General features: G+C 45.1%; 1 protein-coding gene across 2 annotated transcripts; it reads left to right on the plus strand.

Moving 5' to 3' along the window:
* The first annotated feature begins 4,060 nt into the window (after window positions 1–4,060).
* Window positions 4,061–17,715, plus strand: LOC115182930 (E3 ubiquitin-protein ligase Mdm2-like). 2 transcript variants are annotated; one of them, XM_029744277.1, is made up of 11 exons: window positions 4,061–4,262; window positions 5,905–5,994; window positions 6,108–6,182; window positions 9,376–9,509; window positions 10,108–10,157; window positions 10,342–10,400; window positions 13,027–13,090; window positions 14,954–15,117; window positions 15,452–15,607; window positions 15,856–15,927; window positions 16,745–17,715. In XM_029744277.1, the coding sequence occupies exons 2-11, from the start codon at window positions 5,917–5,919 to the stop codon at window positions 17,345–17,347; spliced, it is 1,455 nt and encodes a 484-aa protein (XP_029600137.1). In that variant the 5' UTR covers window positions 4,061–4,262; window positions 5,905–5,916; the 3' UTR covers window positions 17,348–17,715. The 2 variants fall into 2 exon arrangements, with proteins under 2 accessions (XP_029600137.1, XP_029600136.1); XM_029744276.1 differs by lacking the exon at window positions 4,061–4,262 and adding an exon at window positions 5,548–5,735.
* Window positions 17,716–17,731: the final 16 nt, after the last annotated feature.

The raw sequence follows: 17,731 nt of genomic DNA on the forward strand, positions 1-17,731 counted from the left end.
GCTCGTCCCAAATGCCACCCTACTCCCTATATAGTGCACTACCTTTGACAAGAGCCCCATGGGGAGGTAGTCCCCTAATATAAAGGGAATAGGATGCCATTTGAGAGACGGCTTCCCCTTTCAGTATAAACTGGAACTGAATGGTTACGTGGCTATTTATAACTCTTCAACGTTATCCTATCCTCCTCATTGGCAAAGTCAATGAAGCCGGTGAGAGACTTGTGAGACTGATGAGACGGCATCATGTAAGATTTAGTATTATAGAATTATTTCCAGTCACCAGAGACCCATCAAGTAAATCTAATCACAATATCAATTACTTTACAAATTCTATAATCATCCCATTCGTTGTAGCAAGTGGATAACTTGACTTTAATCGTAAACTTTAATGACTTAATTCTTTAAGACATTATGGCTAAATCCAAATGTGTGTTAATGGCCTTTGTCATTCCATTTGTACTAATTAGAAGTTCTAAAGGATTAATAACACTTATTGGAGGTTATAAGGCTTAATAACATGCCCTGACATGTTGAGTCTCTGAAAGAACATGTCGTTCTAAAATAACATCTGACTCATTATGTCAGCCCTTCTAGGAATGAGAGGGGGAGCAGGCTGGAAAATATGCCAACGATACCAGAGAAGACCAAAAACTTTCTGCTGGTTCAAGGACAAATAGAAGATTTAATGTATTTTGATGCACACAAAAGTTATCAACAAAATAGACCATTTATAATGAATCTTCCACTTTTCATTTTGTCCATCATTAAACACATTTGTGAATGATTTAACCAATCCAAATCAAGGAGCCATTTCTGACCAGTAAGCCTTTACTTTTTAGAAGTTGTGGTTTGACTTTCATTAACCAAGGAAAGTCATGACGTTTCTCACGGTCTCAATGACCACTAGTTCCATGACCATTAGTTCCATGACCACTAGTTCCATGACCACTAGTTCCATGACCACTAGTTCCATGACCATTAGTTCCATGACCATTAGTTCCATGACCACTAGTTCCATGACCACTAGTTCCATGACCACTAGTTCCATGACCATTAGTTCCATGACCATTAGTTCCATGACCACTAGTTCAATGACCACTAGTTCCGTGACCACTAGTTCCGTGACCACTAGTTCCGTGACCATTAGTTCCGTGACCACTAGTTCCGTGACCACTAGTTCAATGACCACTAGTTCCATGACCACTAGTTCCATGTGACCACTAGTTCCATGACCACTAGTTCCATGACCATTAGTTCCATGACCACTAGTTCCATGACCATTAGTTCCATGACCACTAGTTCCATGACCACTAGTTCCATGACCATTAGTTCCATGCCCACTAGTTCCATGACCACTAGTTCCATGACCACCAGTTCAATGACCATTAGTTCCATGTATCTTCTGTTGTAGATTCACTGATACCAGTTTATTCTCTGTTCTTCTAACCAAAGGACTAGCATCATATGGACTAGCATCATAAGGATTAGCATCATAAGGACTAGCATCATATGGACTAGCATCATATGGACTAGCATCAAAAGGACTAGCATCACATCCGCCACACTGATCCTCAACACGGGGGTCTCTCAGGGCTGCGTGCTCAGTCCCCTCCTGTACTCCCTGTTCACTCATGACTGCACGGCCAGGCACGACTCCAACACCATCATTTGCCGATAACACAACAGTGGTAGGCCTGATCAATGATGAGACAGCCTATAGGAAGGAGGTCAGAGACCTGGCCGTGTGGTGCCAGGACAACAACCTCTCCCTCAACGTGATCAAGACAAAGGAGATGATTGTGGACTACAGGAAAAGGAGGACCGAGCAGGGCTGTAGTGGAGCAGGTTGAGAGCTTCAAGTTCCCTGGTGTCCACATCACCAACAAACTAACATGGTCCAAGCACACCATGACAGTCGTGAAGCGGGCACGTCAAAACCTATTCCCCCTCAGGAGACTAAAAAGATTTGGCATGGGTCCTCAGATCCCCAAAAGGTTCTACAGCTGCACCATCGAGAAGATCCTGACTGGTTGTATCACTGCCTGGTATGGCAATTGCTCGGCCTCCGACCACAAGGCACTACAGAGGGTAGTGCGTACGGCTCAGTACATCACTGGGGCCAAGCTTCCTGCCATCCAGGACCTCTATACCAGGCGGTGTCAGCCCTAAAAATTGTCCAAGACTCCAGCCACCCTAGTCTTAGATTGTTCTCTCTGCTACCGCACGGCAAGTGGTACTGGAGCGCCAAGTCTAGGTCCAAGAGGCTTCTAAACAGCTTCTACCCCCAAGCCATAAGACTCCTGAACATCTAATCAAATGGCTACCCAGACTATTTGCATTTCCCCCCCCCCCCCCATTTTAAGCTGCTGCTACTCTCTGTTATTATCTATGCATAGTCACTTTAATAACTCTACCTGCATGTACATATTAACTTGACTAACCGGTACCCCCGCACATTGACTCTGTACCGGTACCCCCTGTATATAGCCTCCACATTGACTCTGTACCGGTACCCCCTGTATATAGCCTCCACATTGACTCTGTACCGGTATCCCCTATATATAGCCTCCACATTGACTCTGTACCGGTACCCCCTGTATATTGCCTCCACACCGGTACCCCCTGTATATAGCCTCCACATTGACTCTGTACCGGTACCCCCTGTATATAACCTCCACATTGACTCTGTACCGGTACCCCCTGTATATAGCCTCCACATTGACTCTGTACCGGTACCCCCTGTATATAGCCTCCACATTGACTCTGTACCGGTACCCCCTGTATATAGCCTCCACATTGACTCTGTACCGGTACCCCCTGTATATAGCCTCGCTATTGTTATTTTACTGCTGCTCTTTAATTACTTGTTACTTTTTTTTCTTAAAACTGCATTGTTGGTTAAGGGCTTGTAGGTAACCATTTCACTGTAAGGTCTACACTTGTAGTTGGCGCATGTGACAAATAAAATTAGATTTGATAAGGTCTAGCATCATGGACTAGCTTCATATGGACTAGCATAAAGGTCTAGCATCATAAGGACAAGTATCATGGACAAGCATCATAAGGTCTAGCATCATAAGGACTAGCATCAAAAGGACTAGCATCATAAGGTCTAGCATCATGGACTAGCATCATAAGGTCTAGCATTATAAGAACTGGCATCATAAGGTCTAGCATCATAAGGACTAGCATCAAAAGGACTAACATCATTAAGGTCTAGCATCATGGACTAGCATCATAAGGTCTAGCATCATGGACTAGCATCATAAGGTCTAGCGTTATAAGAACTAGCATCATGGATTAGCATCATAAGGTCTAGCATCATAAGGACTAGCATCATAAGGACTAGCATCATGGATTAGCATCATAAGGTCTAGCATCATGGACTAGCATCATAAGGTCTAGCATCATGGACTAGCATCATAAGGACTAGCATCATGGCACTATGATGATGAAGTGTGAACAGCCAGGACATGTCTCAGCATCCGACCAGACCAGGGGCAGAGTAGAACTGCTGATCTAGGATCAGGTCCCTCATGTCCATGTTATCTTATTCATTGTGATCTAAAAGGCAAAACGAATCCTAGATCAGCACTCCTACGCTTGAGAAATGGCCCCAGAGCAGAGCTGGTTGGCAGAATAACAGAACGTAACACAAACACACTTTTGTCTCTGGCAGACGGAGGCAATGATTTCCGAGTCAGCAAGTAGCCATGTGAAGAGTCACAATGTCCCTGTTTCAACGAGCGAGTGCCATGTCAAGAGATTGACCCATATTGGAGTGAAGATACAGAAGAACACTGATGTATTCCTCTCTCAGGGGATAATGATGATGAATACACTTATAAAGCTAGACATACAGAAACATGTCTATTATATGAATTCAATGTGATTGATTTAATCTTCACACTGACTGTGTGATTTGAATAACAACCAATGCCATTTCCCCTCTGATGATTGAATCAATGATTAGGCAAAGAATGCATTGATGAATCGATCCAGCCAATCAAGTATTGGCTGAGTTCGTAGATAGTTCCCATGTTTGTTCCACTATAAAACTCTGAACATTCCCCACATGCATGTAGTCTATTTTCTTCTTCTTGTAAAAACGGACATATTTTTCTTCTTCTTGTGATTGATTAGTCAACCTGGTTCATCTTCAGTGCACGTGCCCTACTTTGGAACCGCCACTAGGGGCGACAAAATTAACGTTCGTTTGCCTCGCTAACTTTAGAAGCAAGTTATTGGATTGTGAAAGTAACGTAAGTGAAGCCAATAATGTGCTCTAAATCTATTTAACTATTGGTATGAACGTTTAAATGCAAGCTATTGTGTATAATAGTTTAACTATGAGTTATTTTGACATGAAATTTGTACAACAACTTCATTTGTAGAGCTAAAGTTTTAATAGCATTAGCCACATGCTACAAGGCCTCTCATCCTCGTGTTTTCCTGATGGCTAAAACGGAAACTACTAGTAAGGAGTTAACGTTGAATAGCTAGACGTCAACACATAGTAGCGAAGTTGTGGTAGCTAGTAGTACAACGGCTCAACATGCAATGTAATGTTAACCTAACAAGAGTGTCGTCAAATATGTTTATCTGTGGTGTTGTAGTTACCCATCTAACAAAATGCACATGAAGATATATCAAAAAACGCTGCCTGGTAGCGACACCAACTTGCTAGTCAACGTCCGGACTATAGTAGTTGCTCGTTCAACAGTTTGATTTTGGCGGTGCAGCGTAACGTTAGTGGTTAGCTAGTTAAAACATGTATTGTAAATACCACACATTGAATCTAGCTAGATGCCTATGTTAAATACATTTGACTGTAACGTCGATGTTATTAATGTAAGTTATCAGCTATACTAACTTGCTAATATTGCACACTGGTCTACTTTACTGGCTTCCAGAGCCCCACAACGGGGTCGTGTGTCTTTCCAAGCTGTTTGTCTTCATTGTGTGTTGACAGATTGATAGGAAACTATCCCATTTGGTTAGGTAGCAATAAAAGGATGATGATTGAAGTGTAGGTAACGTTACTTTTCGCAGGTCAGTTTCTTTCATGCGATTGAATAACATTGATGGATATCTGCAACAGAAAAACTAAACTCATGACCAAATGTTAGATCAGATAAAGAATTGTTATCAGTGAGTCCAGATGTCAAACCCCTCTTAATGTTGGTGACAGATCGTTACTTTGGCTTTAATCCCGTACTTTGTAATTTCATATCCACGGTGGTAACGTTAATATCCAGTGGCAACCAGTTTTCATGTCCAATAGTTCACCTGTCAACTTGCATGGCTCTTTGTTTGTTTGGAAAAGCAATAGCTAAGCGAGTCAGTCGAGACACCCTTCCTCCAACCCTGCCCATGTCAGTAAAACAGCTGATAGTTACACAATGTAGGGCTGTAGTAAACGGGGACATGCCCGGGCATATCCAACTGTAGCGGCCAGCTCAGCACTAAGGGCGGAGGCGGGTGTACAGACGCAGGGTGGCCGCTAGGTGGGCCAGTCAAAGCGGTGTGCTCGTCATGCTAGAACATGTTAGGTGAGGTTAGTCATCTAGTTTCAGCCATACGGCGGCTGCGTCCAATAGCATCCTAGCGTCACCAGCCGCAGCAGTGCTAGTCCTGACATGTCTCTGAGCCTATTTAAATCCGGGGGAGACGGGGAAGTGGTTCCTAATGCTACCAGCCGACCTCAAGCACTTTAGATACACAATATGAAGGGGGTAAATAAACATCTACTCATTAGTACTTCTATCTATTTATTTATTTATTTAGGTAAACTAGTTTTTGTCTTCCAAAGATTGTCTTGACATGTATGTAATTGTATAATTTTACAAGGCATTGCATGTTAACTTGGAAATGAACATGTATTTTACCTCAACTCTTCGACAGGTGAAAGACAGAATGGCAGAGAATTGTGAGAGAATGTCAGAATGGCATAGAAGTAGTTCCCAAATAAATACGTTGGACAATGACAAACTTGTAAGTATTAACTGAAATCGCTTTCTCTCTAATCACACTATTTAAGTCATATTTGTTTACAGTTACATTGAATGTAATATAATGTATTTTGTTTATGTGCTGTATTTTCACAGGTACGACCAAAAGAGAAACTGCATATCTTATTACAGCAGGCAGGTGCAGACAAAGATGTTTTCACCATGAAAGAGGTAAGAAGTGACCTGACAGCTGGCTGTCTTGTTTCCTATATCCTGCTGATATAGAACCACTAGTCTTTGGCTTAACTTTACTTAATCAACTTATTGTTGCATGAAGCAGACAGAGGAAACCTTTTAAGATCCTCAATAGACATTATCTCCCAGACTTTTCAGTTTCTGTAATTATTTTCTAGTCTCACATTTTTTACATTAAGTTTTTACATTTAAATATTTGATGTTTTGAATTTCCAATTGCAGTATATCTTAGGGTTTACTGCTAGAATAGTGGATATTAATTTCTAAGGGGGGAAAGTCACTCTTAATTTGCCATTAGCAGCCAAACTACTGGTATATACATTGTGTAGGTGTTTCTGGATTATTCTCTGCATCGCTAGATTTACACTAGTTTCACTATTGATTGTCGCTTTCATCAACTAAACTGCATACGGTAGATGCTCTCAAAAATTAGAATGGCTTTTGACTTGGTTCTATTGTTTTCCTATTGGTATACTGTTTTACCTACTTTAGTTGATTGAACTGATTGCAGTGTCTACTAAACTAGAATACAAATGCACTGTCATTTAAGAGCTATGATTGGCTAGCAGACCACCTTGGTTTGAGGACAAGTCACACAGCTTTGATGAGACATGTCAGGGGGTCTGTCTGTGTGGGAGTCTGAGTCATAGAGACTGGTGATTATCTTAGTTAGAATGTTAGAACGTTCAGCCACCTCTTGACTTCTACTCTGACTCACTGGGGTTCTAACGGACCTCTGGAATGTCTAACTAGTCTGGGACTCCGTGTTTGGCTCCTTCCTCTGTTGTTCATCAGGGAGACAGAGTTATCTGAGAGAGAGAGAGAGAGAGAGAGAGAGAGAGAGGCACTCCTCTGATGCTTTAGTTTATAGAGTGTATGTGAGTGCTGAGCGTTTTACTGGTCCACATTGATTGCTGGAAAATGTGTTTACAGTCTGTGTAATCTGCTTTTATCATAAGGAACTGATACCTTCATGGCAGTGATCAGTCTATCACAATAGCCTCCTGTCAGCTAGAGAAGTATATTGGATGGAGTCATATACTTCTACTCAGTGCAATGATCATGTGTCTGTCAGTTGACTGTCTAAATTGTGACCCAGAATACTCTGGATCAGTATGGGATGAGGTGTATCAACTAGACTGAGACAGGACTGTCTGGATCAGTATATGGAGGGAGGGTATCTACTAGACTGAAACAGGACTGTCTGGATCAGTATATGGGGGAGGGTATCAACTAGACTGAGACAGGACTGTCTGGATCAGTATATGGGGGAGGGTATCAACTAGACTGAGACAGGACTGTCTGGATCAGTATATGGAAGGAGGGTATCTACTAGACTGAGACAGGACTGTCTGGATCAGTATATGGAGGGAGGGTATCTACTAGACTGAGACAGGACTGTCTGGATCAGTATATGGAGGGAGGGTATCTACTAGACTGAGACAGGACTGTCTGGATCAGTATATGGAGGGAGGGTATCTACTAGACTGAGACAGGACTGTGTGGATCAGTATATGGAGGGAGGGTATCAACTAGACTGAGACAGGACTGTCTGGATCAGTATATGGAGGGAGGGTATCAACTAGACTGAGACAGGACTGTCTGGATCAGTATATGGAGGGAGGGTATCTACTAGACTGAGACAGGACTGTCTGGATCAGTATATGGAGGGAGGGTATCTACTAGACTGAGACAGAGCTGTCTGGATCAGTATATGGAGGGAGGGTATCTACTAGACTGAGACAGGACTGTCTGGATCAGTATATGGAAGGAGGGTATCAACTAGACTGAGACAGGACCGTCTGGATCAGTATATGGAGGGAGGGTATCTACTAGACTGAGACAGGACTGTCTGGATCAGTATATGGGGGAGGGTATCAACTAGACTGAGACAGGACTGTCTGGATCAGTATATGAAAGGAGGGTATCTACTAGACTGAGACAGGACTGTCTGGATCAGTATATGGAGGGAGGGTATCAACTAGACTGAGACAGGACTGTCTGGATCAGTATATGGAGGGAGGGTATCTACTAGACTGAGACAGGACCGTCTGGATCAGTATATGGAGGGAGGGTATCTACTAGACTGAGACAGGACTGTCTGGATCAGTATATGGGGGAGGGTATCAACTAGACTGAGACAGGACTGTCTGGATCAGTATATGGGGGAGGGTATCTACTAGACTGAGACAGGACTGTCTGGATCAGTATATGGAAGGAGGGTATCTACTAGACTGAGACAGGACTGTCTGGATCAGTATATGGAGGGAGGATATCAACTAGACTGAGACAGGACTGTCTGGATCAGTATATGGAGGGAGGGTATCTACTAGACTGAGACAGGACCGTCTGGATCAGTATATGGAGCGAGGGTATCTACTAGACTGAGACAGGACTGTCTGGATCAGTATATGGAGGGAGGGTATCAACTAGACTGAGACAGGACTGTCTGGATCAGTATATGGAGGGAGGGTATCTACTAGACTGAGACAGGACTGTCTGGATCAGTATATGGGGGAGGGTATCAACTAGACTGAGACAGGACTGTCTGGATCAGTATATGGAAGGAGGGTATCTACTAGACTGAGACAGGACTGTCTGGATCAGTATATGGAAGGAGGGTATCTACTAGACTGAGACAGGACTGTCTGGGTCAGTATATGGAGGGAGGGTATCAACTAGACTGAGACAGGACCGTCTGGATCAGTATATGGAGGGAGGGTATCAACTAGACTGAGACAGGACTGTCTGGATCAGTATATGGAGGGAGGGTATCAACTAGACTGAGACAGGACTGTCTGGATCAGTATATGGAGGGAGGGTATCTACTAGACTGAGACAGGACTGTCTGGATCAGTGTATGGAGGGAGGGTATCTACTAGACTGAGACAAAACTATTGGTGGTGCAGTCTTATCCTGAGACACTCCCAGGCTTCTTCTCTTGACCTCTGCCTGTACCCCCTGTTATGCTCTCTCTCCTCTTGACCCTTGACTGTATCCCTTGTTACTCTCTCATCTTGACCCCTGCCTGTACCCTGTTTCTCTCTCTCTTATGTATGTATGTATGTATGTATGTATGTATGTATGTATGTATGTGTGTGTGTGTGTGTGTGTATGTATGTGTGTGTGTGTGGTGTTGACCTCTGACCCCTGTGCTGTCTATTGTCAGGTGATATTCTACCTGGGGCAGTACATCATGAAGAAACAGCTTTATGACATGAAGCAGCAACACATAGTGCACTGTGCTGATGACCCCCTGGGGGCTGTACTGGGAGTGGACAGCTTCTCTGTTAAAGAACCACGGTGAGGACACACACTGCACGGTGTGGACATATTCTCCATCAAAGGGCCACTCACACAATAACACACACAGCTTGGACAATAAACCCCCAACACACACCCTGTTTGCTCAGCTTGCGTTGCTCTAATGCAGGCTCTCTACACAGGCTCTAATGCAGGCTCTCTACACAGCCTCTAATGCAGCTCCTCTACACAGGCTCTAATACAGACTCTGTCCTCTAATACAGCTCCCTGGCCTCTAATACAGACTCTGCCTCTAATCTCTAATACAGCTCCTCTGGTCCTCTAATACAGACCCTCTGGTCCTCTAATACAGACTCTGGTCCTCTAATACAGACTCTGGCCTCTAATACAACCCCTCTGGTCCTCTAATACAGCTCCTCTGGCCTCTAATCTCTAATACAGACCCTCTAGTCCTCTAATACAGCCACTTAATATGCTGCCACCTGTTGCATGTGTTTTTCAGATGTGTACTGATGGTTCAAAAAGGAAGTTAGTGAAATTGATGAGCAGCCTTCTGTTTGCTAAACAAATGAGAGATGTCTGGTAGTGAAAGCGTTTCAGTGTGCTAATGTTAGCCTTGTGGGTTTTGTTCTTTCAGAGTCCTCTTCGCTATGATCACACAAAATCTCCTAGCAGTGAAAAATCAAGGTACTTTTAGCTTTCCTTTTGTCACTTGTATTGTCCTGTAGTATATCAACTAGAAACATCTCTTTTGAAAAAGCCATTTGTACGCTAGGCAGTTCAATGTTGCGTTATGTATTGGGCTGATAAGACCAGTGAAGAAGTAGTCTATTCTGATTTTTTAAATGAAGATGTTTCTTTTTCCTTTTAGAATCCCAATCTGTCTTCACGGAACCCAGGAGCCAGAGTGAACCGGATAGAGGGCCTAAGGTAAGAAGACCACATAGAAAGAGCATCTATTCATTGTATTTCTGTGGTAGACACATTAAACTAAATCAAGGGGGGAAAAACAGAGCTTGTGGTTGGTTGAAACGTTCCAGCGGAGGCATTGCTATAATGTTGCCGTACAGGATGGCAGCTGTTTTACAAGCTCCGACACAACGTTGCTATTTTGTCATTTAGCCGTAATAAAAATAAAAAAAATCCCATTAATTGTTTCCGCTGTAATTTATTTCAACCGACAAGAACTTCATCTGCCCTGGGCTCTTTCTGTAATTCCAACCCAGTTTTACGGGCTGCCCCTTGAGGAAACTTTTGTAGCCACTAGTGTCTAACCAGGGCTGGTACAATGTCAATGTTGCATTGACTAGACAGTAGCTGGGATAATGTTGCATTGACTAGACAGTAGCTGGGATAATGTTGCATTGACTAGACAGTAGCTGGGATAATGTCAGTGTTGCATTGACTAGACAGTAGCTGGGATAATGTCAGTGTTGAATTGACTAGACAGTAGCTGGTACAATGTCAATGTTGCATTGACTAGACAGTAGCTGGGATAATGTTGCATTGACTAGACAGTAGCTGGTACAATGTCAGTGTTGCATTGACTAGACAGTAGCTGGTACAATGTCAATGTTGCATTGACTAGACAGTAGCTGGTACAATGTCAATGTTGCATTGACTAGACAGTAGCTGGGATAATGTTGCATTGACTAGACAGTAGCTGGGATAATGTCAGTGTTGCATTGACTAGACAGTAGCTGGTACAATGTCAGTGTTGCATTGACTAGACAGTAGCTGGTACAATGTCAATGTTGCATTGACTAGACAGTAGCTGCTACTGTCTGATACTTGTGAAATCTGTTTATGACAGTTTGCGGTGGAACACGTGAAAATTGCATGTACTTTCAGAATAGTTTGTCGAGCTAGTCATAGGTGAGCTGGTAGCTACTGGTAGCTGGCTATCGACCTGTTGGAGAGCACTGCCATAGACCCACTCCAATTTGCATACCGCCCCAAACAATGTTCCCTCTGTTTTTTATCACTGAGAAAATTTCAGGTCTGATGAGCACAAACTTGAACGTTGTGAAAATCCTGTTCAACGCCCGGCACGCGCTTACTGTAAACACTGAGGCTGTACCTGCTTTAAGTTAGTTTTAACAGTGGCCAAGTAGGCTGCTGTGGCTATTTGATCATAATGTAGGCCTACCAGAGTGGCCTACCATCAAAAACAATGGAGAGAATTAATCCCGTAACATTTTAATATGGAAATAGCTGTTATATCTTTCAGCTGACAGTAGCAGCCAATGTGTGGTGTTCAATGTAGACCTACATTCCATGAGACTTGTGAGAAAAAAAAAACATGCTGGGCTTGACATGAACCTGTTTATCCACTTGTCCTTCAGACAAGGAGGTGACTGAATATTGTGTTTGATGCAAGAAACCACTTTACAAAATAAAATGCAGCATTATTCCCATACCATTATTACAGAGAATCAGACAAATGATGCTACCCTCTGCCTATTGGCTACTTAGCTTATTCAAACCTGTCTCAAAATACAATACTGCCCCTTTAAGACGACAAAAAAGCTTTTTACCTGACTTGTGTTTCAAAGCTGTCTAGAAATGTATACGTTTTGTGCTCTTGTTGGAAGCGATCACTTCCCCATTGCTGACTACAAGTTATCTATAACTGGGCTAATAACTCACTAACTAGCAAATGTGCACAAGTCGCTCTCGCTTTGATTTCAAAACAAGCTCATCTACTCACGACCGCTCATGCTGTAAAAACAGTCCAGTCAATGGCACAGATCCATATATGGCAATGGTCTATTTGCATATAGGTCTACTACAGCTCTGATTGGTTATGCCTGTGTCGTGCCTGTCAATGCAATAGAATCCTACTCCGATGCGTTCTGACCACTTTGTAATTTTCCACTTCTCTTTGGCAGTTGGAAATGAACAGAAGGAATGATTTGTAGCATTTTTAAATGGAGACTATTTAACAAAAGTAATTGCGAGCACTTTAACATGTTGTTTGATGGTATTTCATGGGGGGAAATATTTAGATCGATGTGGAGTCTGCTTACCAGACTTTTCTCACATCTTTCAATTGTGTATTTTTCACCACTGCTTTCCCTTAGTTAAACCACCTAAGAGAGCAGCAGAAAGGTTCTAGAAACCTTGGTTTACAACCGGTCTCAAAAATTGTTGTTTAGCGGTGGGCCACCGTTACTAAATGAATGTAGGGAGAAAGACTTCTCCATCACCCTGCATTTTAAAGAGTTACAAACAGACTGTAAATCAAATCAAATGTTATTGGTCACACACACGTGTTTAGCGAAAATGCTTGCGATCAAACTAATTGCCTAGCTCTGTGTCACAGACATAAACATACTCAACCTCAAGTTGAAACAACTTTAGTTGTGTTGCAGAGTGATGTTTATACTGGCACGTGTTCCAAGACGGTCTCCCTTGGAGCTTCTGATGCGGTTTTTCCTGTGATGTCGTTTTAAGTGGTAGATGTGCCTGAGTGAGTTTTATAGACAGACTCCCTCAGTGTCCTGGTTCACTGGTTGATTTCTCTAACGGTTCCTCCTGTTTAATCTGTTTACAGGAGACAGACTCAGACTGTCATTCATCATCTACCTCAGAACGCAGGAGGAGGAGGAGTGACCCTGGTGAGTGCCTGTCTGTCTGTCTGCCTGTCTGTCTGCCTGTCTGCCTGTCTGTCTGCCTGTCTGTCTGTCTGCCTGTCTGTCTGCCTGTCTGTCTGTCTGTCCGTTGGAGTACTCCAGCAGTGTGTACATAAGTCTACACCTACTAACTACACCAGTCCTGCTCATGTGGATCTGTGCTGTAACGTTCTCCTGGAGAAAAACTGTCATGTCAGACCGCATGGCTTCATGTGTTGCCCTGTCAAGTCTGTTGGGCAAGCAAAGACTGAGTTATGGATGCATCAAAGCATAGAACCACAGTCACTTTTAATGGGTCCGTCCAGACTTGTCCTTCTTGACAGGGGTGTTCTGGCCATCTGTAGCCAGGCAGGCAGACGTGGTGGTCTGAGATGTTATCTCTGTGTGGGATAAGATCAGCTATCAGACCGTAGGAACGCTCTGGTCCGGAGGACCGGCTATCAGACCGTGGGAACGCTCTGGTCCGGAGGACCGGCTATCGGACCGTAGGAACGCTCTGGTCCGGAGGACCGGCTATCAGACCGTGGGAACGCTCTGGTCCGGAGGACCGGCTATCAGACCGTGGGAACGCTCTGGTCCGGAGGACCGGCTATCAGACCGTGGGAACGCTCTGGTCCGGAGGACCGGCTATCAGACCGTGGGAACGCTCTGGTCCGGAGGACCGGCTATCAGACCGTGGGAACGCTCTGGTCCGGAGGACCGGCTATCAGACCGTGGGAACGCTCTGGTCCGGAGGACCGGCTATCGGACCGTGGGAACGCTCTGGTCCGGAGGACCGGCTATCAGACCGTGGGAACGCTCTGGTCCGGAGGACCGGCTATCAGACCGTGGGAACGCTCTGGTCCGGAGGACCGGCTATCAGACCGTGGGAACGCTCTGGTCCGGAGGACCGGCTATCAGACCGTGGGAACGCTCTGGTCCGGAGGACCGGCTATCAGACCGTAGGAACGCTCTGGTCCGGAGGACCGGCTATCAGACCGTAGGAACGCTCTGGTCCGGAGGACCGGCTATCAGACCGTGGGAACGCTCTGGTCCGGAGGACCGGCTATCAGACCGTGGGAACGCTCTGGTCCGGAGGACCGGCTATCAGACCGTGGGAACGCTCTGGTCCGGAGGACCGGCTATCAGACCGTGGGAACGCTCTGGTCCGGAGGACCGGCTATCAGACCGTGGGGACGCTCTGGTCCGGAGGACCGGCTATCAGACCGTGGGAACGCTCTGGTCCGGAGGACCGGCTATCAGACCGTAGGAACGCTCTGGTCCGGAGGACCGGCTATCAGACCGTGGGAACGCTCTGGTCCGGAGGACCGGCTATCAGACCGTGGGAACGCTCTGGTCCGGAGGACCGGCTATCAGACCGTAGGAACGCTCTGGTCTGGAGGCTGTGGAGAATGTTTTCAGATGACTTCTCCTCACAATGAGTCTCTTCAGGCCCAAAGCAGCCTGACGGCATCCACACACAGACATCACAAAGACATGCTTGTTCCTAACGGACCAGGGGGGAATCCACAACAGTCCTAGCCTGATGGATTGAACTGGACCATTTTAAGGACTGGGGTTTTATTGCTCTTAGCTACTGGTCGTACCTCAGGGCCCAGTACACATATACGGCTATAAACAAATCCTTGATGTCTTGTGAACATCACATATTCATTGTCATCAAGGGAGAAACAGCTTTGTTGAAGACTATCAGTATGTTTCACTATGTCAACAAGAGTGATTGGATGCACAATATTCTTCTCTATTGGCATCAGAGGAGAAATGGTTTATTTGAAAGACATTGTTAACAGTGGTATTTGATGTGTCAACCTGACTAAAACCACTGCTCACCCCTCTGTTCTATTCCAGATGGGACATCATCGACACAAGAGGAGGACGGGTGTGAGTCCAGGAAGAGACATAGGTCAGACAGCTTTTCTCTGACCTTTGACGACAGCATGTCCTGGTGTGTGATTGGAGGCCTGAGACGAGACCGTAGGAGCAGCGAGTCTTCAGACTCACACAGTAACACTGTGAGTAGCCTCCTGTAACTCTGTGGGCGAGCCTACTGCAGTACAACTATTTACCCTGTCAAACTGTAGTTTCACCAATCCTAAATAAAAGGAGGGTGAGATCCTAAACTAGAGAATACCTGCTGGGTTACAAAATGATACAGGTGAAGGAATGAGATGATTAATTCCTACACATAATGGTCAGACGAAATGTTTCACGTCTAGTGTGTGACATCGGTTTGTTCAGTACTTTAGATTCTGAGTAAAAAAATGATGATTGTAATTTGTAAATCTAATCGGCAGCTGTGTAAGTCCCATGTTACTGAGCTCTCTCTCTCTTTGTCTCTCTCAACAGGAAGTAGGTTCATTGGTCAGTGACGTGTGTGACGATGTTCTGAGCCAGGATCTGGACTCAGACTCTGATAACTTCAGCGTGGAGTTTGAGGTGGAGTCCATCGACTCGGATGCCTACAGCGATCCCGAAGAAGCTTCAGTGTCTGGAGAGGACGAGGTCTCGGCTCACTGTCTTTTCAACTGTGTCTGTGTTTCCGCTGCATTTATTTAGCTGTGGTGCACCACCACAACAACAAAAAGCAGACCTTTTCAGTGGTTCTAAAAATTATCACGGGGGGGCATGCTCCCGGACCCCCCGAGGAAACATTGGTGTGTGTGTTTTTCATTTCAAAAAGCTCCCTCTAGTGTCCTGGGGTCAAACTGCAGCTGTTGACTCCCTGTGTCTCTCTTGTTGTTCTCTCACAGGTGTATGAAGTCACCATCTTTGAAGCAGAGGAGGAGGACTCGTTCGATGACGACACTGAAATCACGGAAGCAGTATGTTTCATATTACCCATGATAAAACAAATCTAATCAACACAAGGATACAACAGATCATTTCTCACAATTCTGATTGTCCAACAAGCTGCTTAGCTGTTTTTTTGTCACTCGCTACCAATGTTCTGGTTGGTTAGTGCCTGTGGTCTAATCTAGCGGTGGTGCCTGTGGTCTGATCTAGCGGTGGTGCCTGTGGTCTGATCTAGCGGTGGTGCCTGTGGTCTAATCTAGCGGTGGTGCCTGTGGTCTAATCTAGCGGTGGTGCCTGTGGTCTAATCTAGCGGTGTTGCCTGTGGTCTAATCTAGCGGTGGTGCCTGTGGTCTAATCTAGCGGTGGTGCCTGTGGTCTAATCTAGCGGTGGTGCTTGTTGTCTAATCTAGCGGTGTTGCCTAATCTAGCGGTGTTGTCTAATCTAGCGCTGTTGTCTAATCTAGCGGTGTTGTCTAATCTAGCGGTGTTGTCTAATCTAGCGGTGTTGTCTAATCTAGCAGTGTTGCCTGTTGTCTAATCTAGCGGTGTTGCCTAATCTAGCGGTGGTGCCTGTTGTCTAATCTAGCGGTGTTGTCTGTTGTCTAATCTAGCGGTGTTGTCTGTCGTCTAATCTAGCGGTGTTGTCTGTCGTCTAATCTAGCGGTGTTGTCTAATCTAGCGGTGTTGCCTGTTGTCTAATCTAGCGGTGCTGCCTGTTGTCTAATCTAGCGGTGCTGTGGTCTAATCTAGTGGTGTCATCTAGTGTTGTCTGTGGTCTAATCTAGCGGTGCTGTCTGTGGTCTAATCTAGTGTTGTCTGTGGTCTAATCTAGTGGTGTTGTTTCAGGACTACTGGAAGTGCTCAAAGTGTGAGGAGTTGAACCCTCCCCTCCCCCGTAACTGTAACCGCTGCTGGACACTAAGAATGGATTGGTTTCCCGAGTCTGACAGCAACTCTGCTACCACCACCCTCAAACCCTTACCCCCCAAGCCTTCCCCAGCCCCGACAGAGCCCGACGAGACCGAAGGACTGGATGTCCCAGATGGGAAGAGAGCCAAGTCCCCCCTTCCCCTCCTCAAAGACTCCCAGGACTTGGTGTCCGTCTCTGGCCCCGATTCCCAAGACTCGGCCTGCTCCTCCCAGCCCTCCACCTCTTCTTCGAACTCCAATGGTGTAGGCTCAGGCTCGTCCTCTAGCGCCCCCTTCAGCCAAGAAGTGATGGTACCAGACCTGGAGCGTTTCAACAGCCTGGAGGCTCACCTCCCCGCCAGCTGCCTGGAGCCCTGCGTCATCTGTCAGACCAGGCCCAAGAACGGCTGCATCGTACACGGACGCACCGGACACCTCATGGCCTGTTACACCTGCGCCAGGAAACTGAAGAAGAGGAACAAGCTGTGTCCTGTCTGCAGGGAGCCTATCCAGTCTGTCGTCCTAATTTATCTCAGCTGAGGACGGCTATCGGCTAGACTGTACATTCCCTATGTAGTGCACTACTTTCAACCATGGCCCATAGGACTCTGGTCTAAAGTAGTGCACTACATAGGGAATAGGATGTAACCCATAGCTACACAACTCCCTGATCCCAAAACAACTTCAATCCTGAATGAATAAATAATATGTTTTAATTTGTTTATTTGGAAGTGGTTTTATTTATGAACAGAGTTTGTTGTCTCTATCAAACAAGGTGCCTGTTGTGTTGATTTGGGATTGATTTCTAGTGTTCAGTCAAATAGCCTTTCTAGTTTTTCAAATTCTCTTAGTGGTGATATATTCAATATATTTTATTATTTTCATTGAATAAAGAATGTCTATCAAATGAACAGATATGTATAT

This window comes from Salmo trutta, unplaced genomic scaffold (assembly GCF_901001165.1).
Source record: "Salmo trutta unplaced genomic scaffold, fSalTru1.1, whole genome shotgun sequence".
Lineage (NCBI taxonomy): Eukaryota > Metazoa > Chordata > Actinopteri > Salmoniformes > Salmonidae > Salmo > Salmo trutta.